Below are 20,260 nucleotides of genomic sequence, written 5' to 3'. Positions count from 1 at the left end.
GACTGCTGTTGGAAACATAATGTGACACATTTCTTGACATTCTTTTAAAGTAGTGGTTAAAATATCTGGATTTTTTGCATTGTCCTGAAATGAAGCTGGATTAGTTGAGAGGTACAAATCTTGAAAGTGGTAAAAGCAACTGTGGTAATACAGCAATTTTTTTGGTGTTTTGGCACAATCCCCATAACTACTCATTTGTGGAATGTTGTCAATTTTACCTCATTCTCATTTCTCTTAACTACATAGGAACGAGAAATTTATCACAAGGTTGAAAATGTATTTCTTTACTTCACTAAAATCTAAAGCATGACCAGGTACTGGGACAAAGGAAAATAAAACTCATTTTATGTTTCCATGTAATTTCCTCTAACCTATCCAGTTTCAAAGTTGAGATACACAATGTGTTAAAGACATAGATTTATGAATAGAGGAAACAGGAATTTGAAGTCTGATAGATTTCTATCTGTATCCCTTATTTTGCTCTTCTGAATTAAATACTTCAAAACTGTATGGTTGAGCCTGAACAAAATGCTTTTAATGGAGTATGTTTAAGAAAAATAATATCCTTTGTGTGCATGAAGTCATAGAATTATATGTTCATTTTTTCTGCATACACTGATACTTCATCAGATAAAAATATTTTCAGGCTTGACTGCAGTTTGCTTATTTGTTTTAAACCCTGACAAATTAAACATTATTTAAATGGGTTTAGCTAATAATAAAACCACTGTAAACTTCTCATCACTGGTTGCAGTGCTCATAATTTCACCGTGGAAGAGCCAAATATTAATTATGATGAGAACCTTGATGCTTAATGAAGTGTTATAAAAGCTATCACCAAAGTAACATTTATTTGGGCTGTAGATGAATTTTCACTTTCTAAAATTGCATGAGCCCTAGCAATTACAATTAAAAATAAAAGCTTCTCTCAAAATAATCAATATTACTTCCCTTGTTTTGAAATTATATCAGCATTTTTGTGCAAAAAAAAAAAAAGGTGTTATAATTTTTCATACTGAGAAGTAATTTTTTATACAAACCGAAGGTATTTTTGCTGTTCTTTACTGAGGTATCAAAGATTTAGTACCTACATCAATTTAGGTACTTCAAGGACTTGCCTGGCAAAAAGATAAGTGCAATAAGGATGTCAACTTGTGCATGAAGGGAATATTAAGGAAAATGGACAAGCTGAATTCCACTGGAGTGACTGCAGATTGCAGTCTAGGAAAATAAACATCCCAAATGTTGTGTGTTATGTAACTTCACAGTACATTTGGTGGAAGAACAATAATGCCAAGGGTTATATAAAACCAGAATCCTTTGGCATTGGTAAAGTCTTATTCTGCCTCACAAAAGAGTTGATAACATTTTAGGTTCTTTGAGGGGTAATCTGTATAATAAATAGAAACAATTTTGCATGGAAGTCTGAATTTCCAAAATTTTCTTGTAGCAACACAGTAAGCAATAAGCTCAGAAAGTATAAACATGCTTGTTTTTATTAGGATAACTTTTTTCTGTCCCTTGTGCCAAATCTAGAGGTCCTATTCAAAATTCTATTCAAAATGTTCTCTCCTACAATCTTTAGTGACCTTAATTTTCTCGTAGAGATATCCATTTTTCATCTAAAAATATCTGATTTTGTCAGTAAATTTTCATTCAACTGTCATCATTCCAACTCTGTGTTTGAAGGCTGATACTGTTTTTATAGCAGCCAAACAAAATTATTTACTGTGGTTTTCCACAGCCTGGTAAGCAATAGCATTGCTCTTAATGTCCCTCAACTTGACTTCTCAGACTCAGGAAAGTGATTTGGTCTGAGTATGTTCTTATTCTTTGATCTTAGCTGAAACTGCCACCAGGGGAAGCAATAAGTACAACTTGTCATGTTCTGTTTTACAATGGTTATTTTTTCACATGGAAGTGAATGGAAATCTACTGTTTCACTTAAAAAAGGACTGTAGATACAGATTGGACAATGCATTTAATTCCTGCCTAGTACTGGAGACTTCAATCTGGTAACCTAGAACTTTTGGAAGTGCATAAATTTGCATCTTTCCTTGTATTTTCAAGTCACTCCCTAATTTCGTGGAGTACTTTAATCATATTTGAGAAGTTAAGATTAAAATTTCCTAAGTGTTTTCTAAATAGGAAGAGCTAAATTCTACCCTACATGAAACCAATTAAAACAGCAGGCCATTAATAATAATGTCTTTCCTCTTTATTGGATGTAAAACCCAACAAGGTTAATTAAATAGGGGTTTTACTTAACACCCCTACTTCGTCCCCACATGAGAAAAACAGCAATAGTTATCAGAAGACTTGCAGAAGATACGTGTTCTATGCACAGAGAATTTTTGTTCAGGGAAAAGCTGCCATATCAACCTCATTGCTACCAATTTGTTTCACTGACTGTTGCAATCCGTTCCTGCTGATGGAAGAGGCTGAACACCGCCATGACTGTCAGCTCTAATCTCTAGATATTTCAGCCCTATGCTCATTACCAGGTTTTGCCCACTTGTCACACTACAGCAGTTACCTATTTGAGCAATCAGGAGCAGTTTAAAAAAAATTTTTGAATCTCAGCTTTAGTGATAAAAAGTTATTGTAAATTAGGTAGGGTACTAAATGGAATAAGGATTTCTGGAATTTGAGTTCTACGACTCGTAACTATAAATCAAAATCCAAACACAATGAAGACCACAGTGTAATACAGCACTTTACTGTGTTTTGCTTCCAAGATATAAGCCATTCTAGAGAACTGATTGAATTTATTTCATGCCACATTAGAAAGAGACACTCCAAACATTTCCTAGAATCAAAAAAGTATGTAAATGGTTGCATGCAAGTGCTTGTGGTTTTGGCTATTAATAGAGAGTAAGTGACAGAGACAATAAGCAACATCTCATCTTGTTTAGCCTGGAGAAAAGGAGGCTGAGGAGGACCTTATTGCCCTCTACAGCTGCCTCAAAGGAGGATGTAGTGAGGTGGGGATCGGTTCTCCTGTCCCAGGTAACAAGTGACAGGATGAGAGGAAGTGACCAGGTTGCACCAGGGGAGATTTGGATTAGATGTTAGGAAATATTTGATCACTGAAAGGGTGGTCAGGCATTGGAACAGGCTGCCCAAGGATGTGGTGGAATCACCAGTCCTTGGAGTGTTCAAACGAGTGTGGATGTGGCACTTGGGGATATGGTTTAAGGGTGAACACAGCAGTGCTGAGTTAGCGGTTGGACTCGATGATTTTAGAAGTCTTTTCCAACTTTAACAATTCTGTGAACTCCATTATTTCATTTTATTTTAGACAAGGGAGATAACCAATCATTTTGGAAAATGTGAGCCTCTTAAAGTTCCTGAATACCAATTTCTATTAAAACGTGATTTTAATAAGTCAGGAAATACAGTCAGACAATTTTTACTGGTTTTTTCCATTAAGGTATTTTGTACCTTTCTTGTTTACAATAAGCATTCTAATGCAAAAAATCTTGGGATAAATAAAAGATATTTCATGACCGTCCATTCTTTCCCCTGTTTACTTGGAGCTGATGGATCTTTTAACTGCTTGGCACAGTGTTAATCTGGGCTATAACAGCAGAGTCGATTGTTTTAACAACTGATCAATACGAGTTCCTAACTCTACAGCTTCCATTTAGAGCTCTGCTGCATGTTTTACACTTGCTGCTCTGCAGCCTTTCTCCCCTGCTGTGGTGGCAGTGCTTTCCAAAGCCTTCCTGGCAGTATTTTTCCATTGCAGTTCTTACACTCCCAATCTTCTGGTTTTATTCTTGAGGCCTTGCACCTGCAAACCCCAATTGTGTTGTTACAGAGAAGTATCATGGGGAGAAGCTCTCACTATCCTGAAACTCACCTCTACCTCTTGCCCCCTTTCTTTGTCTCTTATTTGGTAAACCAAGACACAGCATGCAGCACATAGTAGATAATGTTAATATAAATACTTCATAAATATTTTCTAACAATAAACATACTAAGAATCTACCAATCAATCATTGTGTAACAACTGCTCTTATTTAATTTATTCCAATTGACATTAACAAATAGGAAGTTTAAGTAGGTCCCAAAGAAAATGATATAACACTACGGGGGGAAAAAATGGCAAAAATAATCACCATTTTCATCATCACCTACTGCACTGGAGACAGACTCTAGAGGTCTTTTCTTCCTTTCTTCTCATGGTAATGAAATCTCAGATACAGAACATTAATTTAGTAACATGAGTGTAGTGGGCCTCTCTGTCCTGAAGGTTGCCATTTCACATCCCATCTTTTTTCTCATTTCTTCCCATTCTCAGTGCTTTTTTCATGTTTTCTTTAATCCCTTGATTTCAAAAAACTACCCCAGTACATGACATACCACCTGACAGCTGATATTCTTTTAACTTCATCTCTTTTTCTGCCTTCTTTCAATAAAATTAATCAAACTCATTTGCAGCAATTCAAGATGCACTTGAGATGCATTTCAAGCATTTCAAGCTGATTCAAGTTCTTCCTATCCACTCCCAACATTCCATCACTCTGGCATCCACTCAAAGCCACCAGTGCTCACCAAAACAGCTCTTTTCATAATTCTTGCCTTCTCTATGCAAACTGTTCAGAAGTGCTGCCACTCGAAGGGTCTGCACTCCCCCTGGATGATTCTTAAGGATTCACAAACATAAAGCCATCTTTTCAACTTCTCATAGACAGAGGAAATGCAAGTTGTGTTTTATCAGGTTTGTCTCCGTCAACCTGCATCAGCCTGGATACTGCTATATTACCATTATTATATTACCACATACCATTAATCAAAACAAAACTGATAACAACGATTTCATCTTCTTTGTTCCAAATGTGCTTATATGATTAAAAGACAGAGCTCAGGATATAATTCTCCATTATTACTATATCAACCAAGAAATCTGCATATTTGCAATTTCTAATCATGACAAGCAGTAGACAGACTTAGTTGATGTGTTCAAACCTGATAATTTGCATGCAATGGCACTTAAATTGCCCTAAATGCATTATGGACAGAATTTGGCTTGAAGCCAACAATCCAGCATAATGTACATATAAATTGTCAGCATAATTTAAAAGAATTTTATTATGTTGCTGGTTTTCACTTACTGTTGATGGTACAAAGATAACACTGCCATAAGGTTATTCTGTACAATCATTTGTTTGCGTCAGATAAATGCACCAAAAATAAACTCCTTTGCCACCCAAATATAGTAAAAATCAACTGTGAAGTAATTTTTCAATCTAATCTAACTGAACTTCATTAATAAAAGCTATTTTGCTAAATGAAGTAATATACGAGTCAGAAATTCACCTAACCTGTGTGTTATATGTAAAAACGCACATATATTTTAAATAATCATTTAAACTGAAAAAGTTATCATTGCCAACCCAAGTCATTCTTGTTTAGGATCAAATCTCAGTCCTTTTTATTTGACACACCATTGTTTTACTGTTTTCAGTTTAAACAGAATAGAATCTTTTTAGGCTTTTGGTACCTCCCAAGTACTCTCTTCTGTACAAAAACCACTTTGTAGGAAAGCATCCTCACCTCTCAGTGTCAAGAGATTTAGATGACAGGCAGCAAACCTCAATAAACCCCTGTAGTCATAGTAAAGAAGTGGCCCAAACTCCTCTTAGGCTTTCATCATAAAAGTTTTCTTCCAATGGCAGTCAGTGTTTGCCCACTCTTTTCTTCCCTTTGATTTAAGCTTTTGTTGAATCATGATCATTTGTAATATTCTCATTACCCATTTTAGACACATTCTTCCCAAGCAAAGAGACAGTTTGCACTGCATGTTGTCCAGGTTGAGTTCCCAGCCTGAATTTGCTGCACAGTAATAGGCAGTCCCCAAGACTTTGCAGTGCAGAAGATGAGAGCTGTGGGTTAACACGTCATCTCTACCAACTACCCAGTATTAAGAACTTCTTTGACTTTTTGTCCCTCTTTCCAAGACAAATTGGAGCTACATTCAAAGAACTGCAGTTGGAGTGCAGAAGGGAAGTATGACAATCAGTGTGGAAAATGAGAATCATTAGAAGCAGATTAAATGAAAGCTGGGTTTGATACAATGACAAAATAATGATACTTCATATGTATTTTCCACATATGATTCTGTAGTTTGAGCATATGTGATAAATTATGTAATAATCAACCCAAAGTATAATTCTTTCATGGAAGAGGTATGGAGAAAGAAACAAAAGACTTACTAGATGCTAAGAAAGTGCTCTAGGGTGTAACTGTGAGCTCCATTTCAAATGCAGGCAGATTAGAAATTGTTCTTTTGCAAAGTCTTCAGAAGGAAAAGTTGGATGCACTGAATGGACCACCTTGGTTTAGAGATAAAAACTCAGCAAATGAATGGACAGATTAACAGACAGGTTTCCTAGCAACTGGCTCAGGACAATGAACTTGCTCTCACAGGAAGAATACGTTTAATTCTCTTCATTTGAAGGAAGAGCCATATGTAAAAGTTGTTTATTGCAAAGCAATTCACAGCTGTTAAGATCTGGTTATTAAAATTAGAGAGATGTCTTTGCCCAAATTAAGGTGCAAACGAGACCATACATCAAAGTCATTAGTATGGATTTTTATTTAACAGTAAATGTGAGGGAGAGAGGGAGAGATAGAAAGAAATAGGAAAAGAGAGGGGGCAGGGAGAGAAAGAGAATGACAGAGAGACAGAAAATATGTCACCACTGCATGGATTCTGTTGGTTGTCTTCTTCTAGTCTTCTCAGTGGTGACAGCCCCTGTCTAGTCAAAGTGATGGCTCACTGTCTTGAGCCATGAGGGGTGGGAGAAGCCCGTGAAACACAAAATCCACTGGGTTTATACTTAATCAGGTTAAGGCTGGAATGCCCAGGTATATCCCCTGCAGCAGGGAATTTTACACTGAATGATGTAATACTTTGAATCACGGGACACATCAGGAGTCTGATGGTTTATGATACTTTCTAAGACTAAGACATCACAGCTACCTCTTATATCAGTGACAATGAGTCATTTATGGCCCACCAGAAGGGGTGAGTTCCTTCAGGCTGTGTTTGAATGTCCTGGTACTTCTCTGAAAGGGAATTTCCACAGCTGAGCCACTTGTGTAAGGACTTCAGCATGATAAAAAGTACTGCCCCAACTCTCAGGATTTGCCTCTTATCAGCATCTTCTCTTATCTTGTCCAAGACCCAGCTGTAGCCTCTGGTGCACACTCTCTGCACCTGGGTAGTTAAGCGGTTCATTTTTTGAATAATTGACTATTAACAGTCCAGTCTCTCACAACAACCTCTTAAGATTTGTTAGAGGGAAAGAGAAAAAAATCCACACAGGACTTCCTCTCTGTGGGTATTTGGTACAGCTGAAGAACTATTCATTCCCCAACAGTAAATTCTTTGAAACAGAAAATTCTTTTTTTTTTGCTTCTGCAAACCCCCAGCATTAGGACAACAAGTGCAAAAGACAAATGCAGTGATGTCATTACTACTGAGAAAAGTATGCATGTTATATGCTCCTTGGAGCCTTTTGGAATTTAGGGAAGTATTTCCAAATCAAAAGCAAATGTTAAGGTATAGGTGGCACCAATTTTTGAAAATAATTGGTATCAAGCAATACCTTATATGTAAAGCTAATTAGATATGTGGCAGACATGACTGTGACCTCAGACAGCATGCCACATTGAAGTAGAGAGAGCCATAGCTTGACACAGCATTCAGCACTGGAGCTGCCCACAACCAAATGAATGGGATGCTTGGGAGCATAATAGGAATGGTACAATAATTTGTTGTCCTGGAGAGAAACATTAGTCATGACAGACAGAATTCTGAGCTGTATTATTATTATTATTTACTTGCTGCTTAATGAAAACCAACAGTGCACATCAGGTCTATAGCTGATGCTGACCTTGAAGGTTACTCTTAGCTTTCCTGAAAATCAGAAAAAGTTGCTTGTTGAACCTATCAGTTTTGTTTTGTTTTAAATTTTAGCTTCAGTAAAATACGATATACATTTCACACAGTAGACATTTATACTGAGATTAAGGTGTACTGATACTTGATTAAATGGATAATACATTATGCTCAGAACACAAAGGAATATGGATTTTTCTAATAAAATGCTACTTTGAAAGAGTGCGCTTCTTGCAAAATATTCCCTGTCACAAAAGAGCATAAAATCAGTGAAATAAAAAGCAGCTTTTAAAAACATACACTTAATAGCATCAAAATTTAGAACTAGACAAAGAAATTTAAACACCACTAACATCAGCTTTGACTAAAATTGAGACCACAAAGTTGCTGATACACCAGGCTGTCCTAAATCATGTTAGTCCAGGCGAGAGAGACCTTCCTACACTGTTTGCATCCATGTCACCCAGTTTTTGCCTTCCCCCAAGGGGAGTCTACGTCTCTGCTTTTGCTGAAGCATCGCATCTTTTTCCACTGACAGAAAACTAAAAGCAGAAGAAAGTTTCTATCTTAGATACTTTTCTTAATGGAGTCTCTGCTGCATTCTCACTTTGTAGGTTTTTTTAAAACTAGATTGCAATTGTTCAAGTTTAAGTAGTAACTGCAGTGACAAGGTGCAGAAATCTTCTTAAGACTTAGAAAGCCAGCACACTGGTTTAACCTCCCCCAGACCTTTTTGTGGCCTAGAGCCTCTCATCACAGAATAAACTAATCAACAAATAATCTGTCTTCCAAGACTTGGAAGAGTCTTTAAAATTAATGAAGACCACTCTATAAATGCCACTGAACAGCAGTAATGCAGGATTTTTTTTTAGAGTTCCGGGTCAAACATATCTCCTACTTATCTAAATGGAAGCTAATATGCGCCATTATTTTCTTGATTATGATCAAGAATCTAATGTCTGAGTATGTACCTATCTGTATGAAACACAGTGAGTTTAATCCACTCACATATCCCCAGGAATGCTGGCTGCACATCCTGTTATGCTGTAATAAAAGAATTTCACAGAGATCTATTGTACTGCACTGCTCTCCACTTACAGCAATGATTCCTTCAATTGATGCTTGTCTGCGCAGTTACACAGGTGTGCAGATGAAATACATACATTTTTTCATGATAAGAATATTAGGATTCACACGTTCATTAACCCTCTGGAAGTCAGAGCGACAGCCAAGATTTTTAGCAGCTCCTGAGCAATGAAATCAGAAGTTGCTACCCATTATGTTATTCCTCACACTTAACAACAAAACACACATTAGATGTAAATTATCCTCAAGAGAGGACAAATGTGGACTGATTCTGGTCTTATCCTTTTAATAACTAAAGCTTTGTACCAAGATCACTAAGTGTCTTGAGCAACACATTTCAATAGCTATTAAATGCTACTGTGTTATACAGCTTAAAAAATTTATATCCTGAATTTGACTCCTGGTGGGAGTGTGTGCTCTTTTGCATTTTGAGCTGTAGAGTGCTCATATATTCTTCTCCACTGCTGTGATTTCTCATATGCCAGAGCAAGAATATAAGAATTGCATTATGGCCTGACTGGTCTGACTATCTTCCCTTCAGCAACATCATTATCTAGATTGCTTCAGAACTCAAAACACTCCCACAGTAATCACGCTCTTAGATCCACAGAGTTATTAAGCTATAGATCATGCCCATATTCACTTTGGCCTCAGAAGCAGTCCTGATGTTTCCACCTCTCTTTTCCTTCTTTGCATGTGAATATCCTTTGGTAAACATTTTGCCTTGGTGCTACATGGAGTATTACCACAAATTACTTCAAAAAATGTAAATGAAGAGAAGATTGACTGAAGAAGTATGCCAAGATGTGCTGGAAAGGAACTCTTCTGCCTAAAAAGAAAAAACTAAATTATAGAAGATTGGATCTTGAAATGAATCTTATTTCATCTTGTCATTAATGACCTTAGCATAAGAGAAAGAAGTATGCAAATGGCAATTGTATGGTACAAAATTGGACACCTTACCAATACAGCAGATGATGAAAATAGCAGATGGGAACAGACAAGAAACACGATCCTACAAAGAACAAGGTCATGCACACATGAACGGCTAGTTATGAAGTGGGAGCTCATAACTTGCAAATGGTTAAGGATAAAGATCTGAGTGTATCTACATGAGCAGAGAATACATATGTGCCACAGAACGCAAATACGGATCTAGGTGAATTCAGTGACAGATTTCCAACACAGCTAGAGAAGTATCAACACTTAAACCTCTAGTAAGATTTTATTTAGAATTCAGGGTACAATTCTACTCACTCAGGATCAAAATTAATCAAATTAGAACCACTTCATGGGATAGAAATACATAATTCAAGGAAAAACTGTCAGTGTTTGGTTGTTTAGCAAAGTAGACCAAATCTGAGACAGGAAATGCCTATACTCCGTTAATGTTTCTTAAAGTGAATTTTGGGGAATTGTAATGACTTTTGGCTAGAATTCTAAAAAAAAAAAAATTGAAGTGGTTCTCTCTTTGCACATTTTGCACATTTCAGATTTAAATACAGAGTTCAACAGGAAGGACAAGAATCTGTTCATATTTTCTCAACCATATTTAGCATTAACTTCCTCTATATTATTAAAAATCAATCAACATTATCTTACAAGTTATCTTAATTTCAGCACAGTAGCAAGACATATTCCAAATGTCACTGCATTGCAGTAAAGAGGAGGAGGAAGAAAGTTTTTAATTTCTAAGAGGACTTTTTTGATACCAAGGATAGCATCCAAAATACTTCTGTTCATCTCCTAAATTAATTTCTTTGTGCTAGTTGGAATAATTCACTTTGAATGTGCAAATATGCGCAATGTGCTTTAAGCAAAGTCAAAGTTATTAAAAACCTGAAATGCTCTTCTTTAATCCCTGTTAATAATTGCATAAATGCAGTGTTCTGATAATCCTCACAAGAGGGTATTGGGACACATACATTTTGTAAGATGAAAGCTGCATTTAAGTGTTGCTCAAACTGTACAAAAACACCCTTGTGAACTACCTTGAACACAGATTTACTGAGTTTTAAACTGGCACTTCATTCCTGTTTCAGCAAGCCTCCTCTGCAGATTTAATGATCAGGAACATCCTCCTGATGCACGCTGGGAGATATGGTTGCAGGGTCCAGACCGCAGCAGACACCGTGTCAGATGAGACGGAGCTGCTTGTTAGGGGTGAGTATGCTCGTGGTGCCCCCTGAAAACACAGTCACCACACACTGTTGTACCAGGGAATTTAAATACATGAGCTCCAAGGATGCCTCTGCCATGCAGTGGTCCTCAGATTTTATATTATTGAAGCCATTTGTGGTAAACTTGCTGTCTTTGAAGGCACTTTCACCATAAACTGACCTGCAGACCCTGCAAAGAGAAACAAAAGATAGTGGGTTAATAGAGAGTTTTAAGAGAGGTAACAGCACAAAAGGTATACCTGATTAGCTAAAATACAGACAATTAACCTTCACAGACCTGCATAAGGTAGGTATAATGAGCTCTTTGTGTTTTTATGTGATGCTTTGCATTTCATCTCATGGTCAAGCTATTCTTTCAGCTTTAGCAGTTTAAGAACATTCATTCATTTCCCAAGAAGAGGGTCCAATTGTAAAATTATAGATATGAACAATGAAACAAAAGCCTCACAATATGATGAGGATTTGGGTTTATTCACACATGGAATTTTTACCACCAATTGTTCACTGCATCTTTATGCCCAGTCCTATAACCTGTTAAATTTTTTCACCTGTCATTTAACGTTCCTGATTATGCACAGGAACACAGATTCCTTTTCCTGCAGGATCCCAGATCACACTAAAGATGCCACCTAGTTTACAATAAAGCAGGGCACCAGCACCGTCTGTGCCTTCCATCAAGCAGAGTGTTTCTGCATTCTGCACTACTTGTGTGTGTGTGCATACTCACGTGTGTTTAGCGCCTGAGGGGATCTGAGGACTTACATTTCACTTACTGGCATAATGACTGGTGGGTCCTGCAATGCCAAGAGACATGGATCCCTGCTAGGTAGCACAGGTGGGTAGCCTTACTGTGGATTATACATTTTTGAAATAATAAATCAAGGTAGATATTTTATTAACATTTGAAAAACTGCAGATAAAAAAAAATAATCAGAGTTACTTGGCTATTACAATCTTTCAAAAATACTTATTTTAACACATTCCACAATGTCTTTAGACTAGATGTCTTCCTATCCGTCACTTTTAGGACAAATATATGTTTCAACTGATAAAGAATGTTTCTGGCTGACTGCAGGGCTCTTCACCTTTCCATGAAAGTAATAGTTAAATATTTCCATAAAGACACTTTGAGGACCATCAGATATCTATGAGCTATGGCACTATTGGGATGGTTGTATTCAGTTGACTCGTTGCAGCTATGTAATACCATTTTAGCTGCCTTATTAAATCATTCATCCTTCTGGATTATTCAAGACCTTTTGTGCTACCTTTGTCTGTCTCAGCAAGGAGCTGGAGGCTTTATGAATGGGCAAGGCAATCTCAACTTTAAATTGAACTTTTGTGACAAAAAGGTCTTAGTTATTATCTAGGATAGACTGATTACAAAATTATTTTTAAAGAATACTGGTTATATAAATTAGTTTATTGATTTCGCTGTAGAAATGAAATTCTTCTCTGAGGAAGAGGTCTGAGATTAAATTTTTAAAAAGGCATTGTAAGAAGCACCAGGATGCATTTATGTGAGTCTCATTACCATGTCACCATGCTGTTGAAATAAAAACTATAACTGCTTTGTAGTGGAATTTAAATTCAAATATACTTTGCTTAAAATTTTCTCCTTTTCTTGTTTCTACAATTGGATAATTATAGGATAGAGTAAGAAATTTTGTTTTGTATTGCAAAAAATGTTTAAAGCACTTTCAGTGTAGAGTTGTGAATGACTAGACCTTACAGACCTCAACAGTTCAAAAATCAAAAATATTTACGAGAATCTAATATATCTCTCCTTATACTTTTACAGGAACTTCCTTTTCATTTCAGTATCTCTAATTTTTTTTTCTCCCCTATCTGTCTCACTTAGTGGTGTGCAATTCTACACTGATGATCCCAAATTGCAGCACCTTTGAAACTTCTTTGTGTTTAGCTTTCGGTGATACTGGACATTGCTTAGGAGAAGATACCAGCAGAAACAGATGTTTCAGTAAATATTTCAGTTAATTCTGAAGAATTCTACCTGACAAAGGACGTCATCTTCTATGAAGAAAACCCATGCAGTAGTTTTTAATTCAAAGCCATATAATTCTTTATTTCCGGTACATTTTATAGTTAAAATAATTTCATTTTATGCATACTACAAAACATCCCTTTCTTTTAAATGTTACAGCCCAAAGCCAAACTGAGGTAGCAGAAGCTTTGTTATGAATTTTTATATGTACTGATATAAGGAAACTTACAGCAGATCCTTGTTCTGACCTTACTTTCTCTCCTTTTGCCTCTGCAGAAAATGCCAGTGAAAATACTGACAATATCGTACCAGCATATAACTCCATTTCAGTCATTACTTCTATTGTAGGTTTCATGTGGTATTTAAATATATCATTGCAGGTTTTTCTTGAAAAAATATTCTTCTTACAACATTTCTACAGGAAATAAATTTGACATACAAAATAAATTAAATTAAAATAATCTCATTCTCCCTCCTTTAGATCTTCGTGAATCTCAGAATTACTGCTACTAGCAAATTGACTAAATTTAAACTGAAATATGCATTCAACTGGTTCACTATTTTTAAGTCAAAGGACTGTTTGTCAGAACTTAATTACAAGTGACTTGGAAGAGTAATGTACCTTGCTGCAGCTTCCTCAGATGGAGGAAGCAGAAACAAACTTTGCAGACTTCTGTTGCTCATAATTAACATCCTGATCTTTAACAAACAGACATTCACCACTGTATTTTCAAGGAAGTGCAATGTCTCAGTAATATTTATTGTGGGGAAAACATAGAGAATCCTTAAATAATATTTATCTATTTTGAAACCATTTTTACTAGTTGCTCTACTGGAAACTCCCTTGAATATATGCCAGGGAATGTCACTATTTTTGCCCTTGTTGTTCTTTGCTCAGCATTATACAAGGAAAGTTAAATTCCAAAAATATCACCAATGAAAGACAACACAAAGAACAAAGAATGAACAGTGCCAAGTAAATCTCAATTTATTTGAGTCTAATTACTCATAAGAAGGTAATTAATGGCGCAAGAAGATTCCTGAATTTACTGCCTATATACACCTCTGTGTGCGTGTGTGCATGTGTGTGTCTGTGCGTGCGTGTGTGAAACAAAGGAAATAAAGACAGCAGCAAGTTTCTGTTCTGCAACTTTCTATAATGTGTTACATGTTTTTTTAAACCCTAAATTTAAATTTTCAAATTCACTTCCTCACAGGTCTTGAATTTAAGTTGCAATGAAATACAGGTCTACTATTTTTTCAATAATGATTGTGACCTAGTGAATCTCTTTCAGGAACATTTCAAAAGTATATATGAAAAGATATTTTAGATCATGTTTGGACAAAATCAGGATTCAAGTCCCATAAGCACTGACTACTCAAAAAAAACCCTCCAAATACTTCTCTAAGTGCTTTGAAAATGTGATTAAATTGTGTATATTGATGTAAGAAAAACTTTTTAGTGGTCCTTAGCAATTCTTTTTTTAATGCTATCAATTATGTGGGTTTCATTAGGAAGAGATGTTCTGCCAGCAGCTGGACCTGTCAGGCAGTACATTAGCTTTCCAGATTAAATGTCTTGCATTTTATTCTTGGAGTGAGTTGTGAGTGAGAAGTATTTTGGCAGTCTCGTGCTAGTCAACAGTGATCTTCAAGGGTGGGCTGTCCTGACATACCAGGCATCATCTGTTTATATTCAGGTAAGCTACTATCTAACTTACAAAAGTGTTTCCTTCCAAATACAGCTCTACAAAATTCTCTGCAATTCATCATCATAGGGTTTTTTTTATTATTTGGTACCTAAAAAAAAAAAAAGTCATGATCTTTTATTCATCCATCTGAGATCCACTATCCCCTCTAGATACACACATTGATTCTTTAGAGATCTCCAGAGAGTTCTTTACTCTCTGAATACAGGAAGGATGACAGAAGATTCAGATCAAAGGCCAGAACTGATTTAAAGCAGAAGTGTAGCAATCACTTTCAACTTACCTCAGCAGCTGCAGTGCTCATCTACAATGTAGGATAACTTTGTTTATCTGTCTCAGACCAGAACCCAAAATCACACTTTCTCCTAAAAGCATGCTATACCTGCAGGTGGCTGTTAGGTGGGGTCAAGATATGTTTAAGCCTCTTTCTGAGGTAGAGGAGCCAGGAGCACAGAAATGCTGTGACAAACAAATAAGGTGACAAACAAATAAGCACCTGGATATGTAGGGCCCAATTTAGGGCGTCTCAAGTAACCCAAATGTTTTCTTCTTTCATTGAATTGAATCCTGCTCTAGAAATGAACAGAGGTTCCCTCAACCTCTGTCAATGGCTTACGCCAATGCACCGAATTGGTTATTGGAAAGGGAAAAGCTAAATAGCAGGCATGCACCCTCTGCACCAGGTTTCCCTCCATATGGGCAATGACACAGACAGTGGTAAATCCTTAAAAGCCACTGCAATATTTTCTGGAAGACAGTGATCAGAGCCCATAGCAGCAGAAGATACATAGGCTGATGCATCTCAAGGACATCTAGAAGAGAAAACATCTTTTCACAGACGCTGGTAACTATTCTGGGACCAGGCTTGCAAAAATGTGCTACCTCAAGTGAAGTCCCATGACAGAAATTAGGTATGTCTGATGATCACAGAAGTAGTTTCAGTGGAGTGAATGAATACAACAAAAATCACCACTATGGACTTACATTCCTGACACCCAAGTCATTACCTGATTTCATTTCATTTATGTCTTCTATTGTTTTCTTACCCAAGGAAATGCAGAATACCTGTTTGTCATGCAAACAAGAATGTTTACATGAGAATGTAGATACACAGTCAACAAATGTTTTCCTCATCACATGACTGTCAAGAGCCATTTAAGAAGTAGAAGCAATTTATGATTTTTATGAATGTCAATCCTGTCCTTGACATCAGTCCAAGAATAATTTTCCCATGTCATGTGCATTTTCTAGCTACCAGCCTTTACTTATCTGCCCAGATCTTCAACTCACAGCGAATATTAAGTAGCAGAGGAGCAGAACAGCAGAATGCTGCAGCTTGGCTGGTTTTCCACCTATCATTGGCACACCAGTAGTCGAGCTGTCTCTGTACTGATTTTTCACAAAGTGATTACCTATGCAGAAGGCTCTAATACAGGATAAATATGCCTGTCATGTTCTGACACTAATGATATGATCACAAACATGGGTACCAAACACCCAAGTACCATCCAGGAGACCTGCCTCTCACAGATGTCTCAGGTGATCTTGTAGCCAGCAATGCGTCAGCTTTTCTTGAGACAATGGCTGCTTGCTGAATTAATTTGTTTTTTAAAGCATGAATTCCAAAAAGGGCTTATTATATTCTTAGTTCCCATCATGCTGTTGAAATCTGAAACTATCTGTTCTTTTGTGTTTTCACTACAAAGGATATCTAAATGATCCCATGCTTCAACTATGTTTCACTGTAAAGATGTTTAGAACTAGAAATACGTTTATCATAAAGAGGTTGACACCATGAAAGGGCTGACCCTTACTACCTTACCTTGGTCCACTTAGCTACACTATTTTCAGTTTGTGTTTATTTAATTCATCGATGCACAATCTAGTACTCAGTGGCTGGGAGGTTTTGAAGAACACCAGCAGAAGTCATAGATAAGAGCAAAAGGCTACTTCTTACATTTACTTTTGGCAAAAAAATCTCTTTTCTCTTAAAACACACAGTTTCTAATGAACTCATTTGAAGCACTGCTTTGCCATAGGCTGCAATAAAGAAAAGCTTGAGTAGAAAAACCTCCTACCAAAGTCAGTTATTGTATATTCCTTGCTCCTTCTTCTGCAAGTTTGGAGTGTTGGCTAGAGAAAAGCATCTGTAGTTCAGCAAAGAAAAATAGTGCAAGTTGGGAACAACATACAAGAGTCTAACTTGCTTTTACAAAAGTCATCATGAGGCTTCCTATAGTCAATTACAGGTAAAGATCCCTTTCACATACACTGAGATGAGCAGTTGTCCTGGGTCAGCAGCAGATTCCAAGAATAACAGAGAGTTTCTTGCAGAGTAGAGGATCAGGGAAAAATCTGCTGTAATACTCATCTCATACGGATGGGCACAGTGCTTCAGACATTTAGAACAGAGTGAGTGATTTTTGTTATATAAACCTCCATATTGGTAGAGATGATAGTGACACCACAGACACCAAAATAGTTATTTTTCATGGTTATCTATTTCCTGCATGACATTCCTTTTTAGAAGCATCATGACTGAGTTAGGAATACAAAGCTGTGAAGCGAAAGGATTGGTTTACATCTGTGAAAGCTTCAGTGCCTAATCAACAGTACCAAGTTTCCAGGATTTAATGTTTATTTAATAAATTAAAGCTTTTTATCATAACAAATTATGGGTTTTAGTAACATTAAGTTGTCAAATTAATTCCATCAACTCTTATTTGTAAATTAGTCTTGCAAAGCTGGCTTACAATTTATTACAACCAAAAGAGTAAGTCGTATTGGTTTCAAACTACTCAGATAGAAGCTGGATGCTGCATTATGCACTGCCAGTCTATGGAACAGCAAGGTCATCTCCAAACTTTCTTTTTTTTAAATTTCTCCACCTACTTGCAAAGGAGCAAAGACTATCATTCCCAAAATTACTTACTCAGTGTTTGAATTTCTGCAATGTAAACAGTGTAAAGGTAGTGATATTGACAGTACAAGGTAACTAAGCCTGAGAGAGTGTGGCTAAGAAGATGACATTTAGGTCTCTTCCAGGGAACAGCAATGCAGTAGCCAGGCAAGTTTGCTCAAGTTTTGAATGTGAGGTGCTAACTAATGACATGTGCCATCTTCTAAAACAGAAAAGATTTCAAATAAATAAAATGCATAGAAATTATTTATTCTTGACTCCTTTTATTTATCAGTGTTCATATAAGGGATCATTTCAGCACATCTAGTCCCTTCAACAATTTATATATTTTTAGATAGATAGATAGATAGATAGATGGACACAGAGATAGATATATAGATATCACTCTCTACAACTACCTGGAAAAAGGCTGTAGTGAGGCAGGGGTCAGTCCCTTCTCCCACGTAACAAGCATCAGGATGAGAGAAAATGAACTCAAGTTGAACCTGGAGAGCTTTAGGTTACATATAAGGAAAAATTTCTTCCCTGAAAGAGTAGTAAGGCATTGGAATATGCTTCCCAGGGAATTGGTGGAATCACCAACCATGGAAGTGTTCAAAAGGTGCGCAGATGTGGAATTGGTGGTGAACGTGATGGGCCTAAGTTAATGATTGGACTCTGGGATCTTATAGGTCTTTTCCAACCTCAATGATTCCATGATTTCATAATTTTCATAAGAGTTCTTTATAAAATATTTTTATATTTATATTTTTATGTCTATTATAAAGTATAGTTTAGGAGAAATAATGTATTGGTGTATTGGTGTCAGTTATATTACAAATAGACCTATGCTCTCTAAGCATACAGTTAACTTTGTTTACAGTTCTATCTCGTTCCTGTACACTTAATGATTTTAGTAGATTTAGATGCCAGTTATTTTCTGGGTATTTTAGTAATAGTTTACTCACTGTTGTTTGCTTTTATTATCTTTTCACTTCTTCTGCTCAAATTGTGTTTTCTATTGTTATGGATGTCAATTGACATTGTGATTTTCTAAGGGAAAAAAATAAGGTCCAGTCCTTTTAATTCTCTGCATCAATGCTGTATACCCTTGGAAACTTATTAGCATATACAGAGCTAATTAAAATCCTTTCACCAGTACAAATATTAATAAAAAAAAAAAAAAAAAAAAAAAAAAAAAAAAAAAGGCAGGAAGCTTCTTTAAAATTGAGATGAAAATCAGCTTCTTTCTACAATATATGTGTTTTAAGACTGTGCCCTGAGAGCTAACCAAATTCACTGTGCATGCCTAGTGTAAGATAAATGAGCATTGAGATCAAACAGCTACCTGCAAGCTGTAAGATCGTGAAATGAAGCAGAGCACAGTCCTGTAGTGTGAAGGGATGAAAGCCTTTGTGACTACAATCTGTGGTTTGAGTACACATTTTGTGGTCTAAAAATAAAATAAAAAGGTTAAAGCTATTCATCTTATAGACTGGCAAAACTAGCAATCTAAGCAACAAATACACTATTACACTTTATTTTTTGAGAAGTAATATTTCCTCTGAACTCCAGTGACCCGGAGCAAATATAACGCAGGAACTGCTGGTTAGGTTACCACCCTGCTCCTTTCTGTTGAGGTATTGCCAATAAAACTTAAAGACAAGTACTTGGGTTTAAAGGCTTTCAAACACATTATTAAATGGAACATAAACAAGGTCAGCAGCTTCTTGCTGGTCCTTGAAATTATATTTGAGCTGTAGCAAAGGCCAGGAAGATGCCCTGAGCACAGACCCCATTATTTGGACTCACAGAATTGTCCATAATACCAAACTGTTCCCTGAGGCCAGTGGGTACAGCAGAGTTTCCATTCACACAGTTACATTCCTAGTCCCACTCCCCTTAGGATGGGCATGGCAAACTGCCTGTTAGGATTTGCCCCAGTCCACAGTAATCCATGAATTGTGCCAAAGCACTGGCTGGAAAAGTCATAACTTCACAGGGCTGGAATTGTGACGGGGTCTGTCTGCCAACATAAGAGCAGATAGGATCAGGGCTAGAGCTCAAATCTGCACTTTGGCCCTCTTCAGTGTATCATCTGACGCATTTAGAACACTGGAAGATAGTATATTACTGTAGATGGAGAATCAGCCCTTCAGCCCACAGACTTCATCAACACATTTCCAGCAATTTGATCTTTTAATAGGACCTCTTTTTTTTAATATTTAATATGAAAGGGAAATATATTCATATCTTTATAAAGCTTTTTTTTCAAGAGTTTCAAAATGATTCTTTGTTCTAAGAAGCTTTTTTACAAGCATCGACTTATAGGTATGGGCTTACTTCAGTCAAAAACTGTCTAGAAACAAATATAAAATTAGAGATAAGATGTGATGATGTTTATTAACTCAGTTCCTAAAAGAGACACTCCTTGGAGTGCTGGTGCCCACAGTAGGACTGCAGGGAGTG

General features: G+C 36.6%; 1 protein-coding gene across 1 annotated transcript in view; it reads left to right on the top strand.

Annotated features, from left to right (window-relative positions):
* CNTN5 (contactin 5) overlaps positions 1-20,260 on the top strand; it is a 238,480-nt gene that overhangs the window by 177,813 nt on the left and 40,407 nt on the right. The window contains exon 14 of the mRNA XM_069027648.1: positions 11,041-11,161. Coding sequence (XP_068883749.1) covers positions 11,041-11,161 — 121 coding nt within the window. The remainder of the gene's footprint in view (positions 1-11,040; positions 11,162-20,260) is intronic.

Source organism: Aphelocoma coerulescens, chromosome 1 (genome assembly GCF_041296385.1).
Source record: "Aphelocoma coerulescens isolate FSJ_1873_10779 chromosome 1, UR_Acoe_1.0, whole genome shotgun sequence".
NCBI classification, from domain to species: domain Eukaryota; kingdom Metazoa; phylum Chordata; class Aves; order Passeriformes; family Corvidae; genus Aphelocoma; species Aphelocoma coerulescens.
The sequence above is the reverse complement of the archived record's forward strand: the minus strand, read 5'-3'. Positions and strand labels throughout refer to the sequence as shown.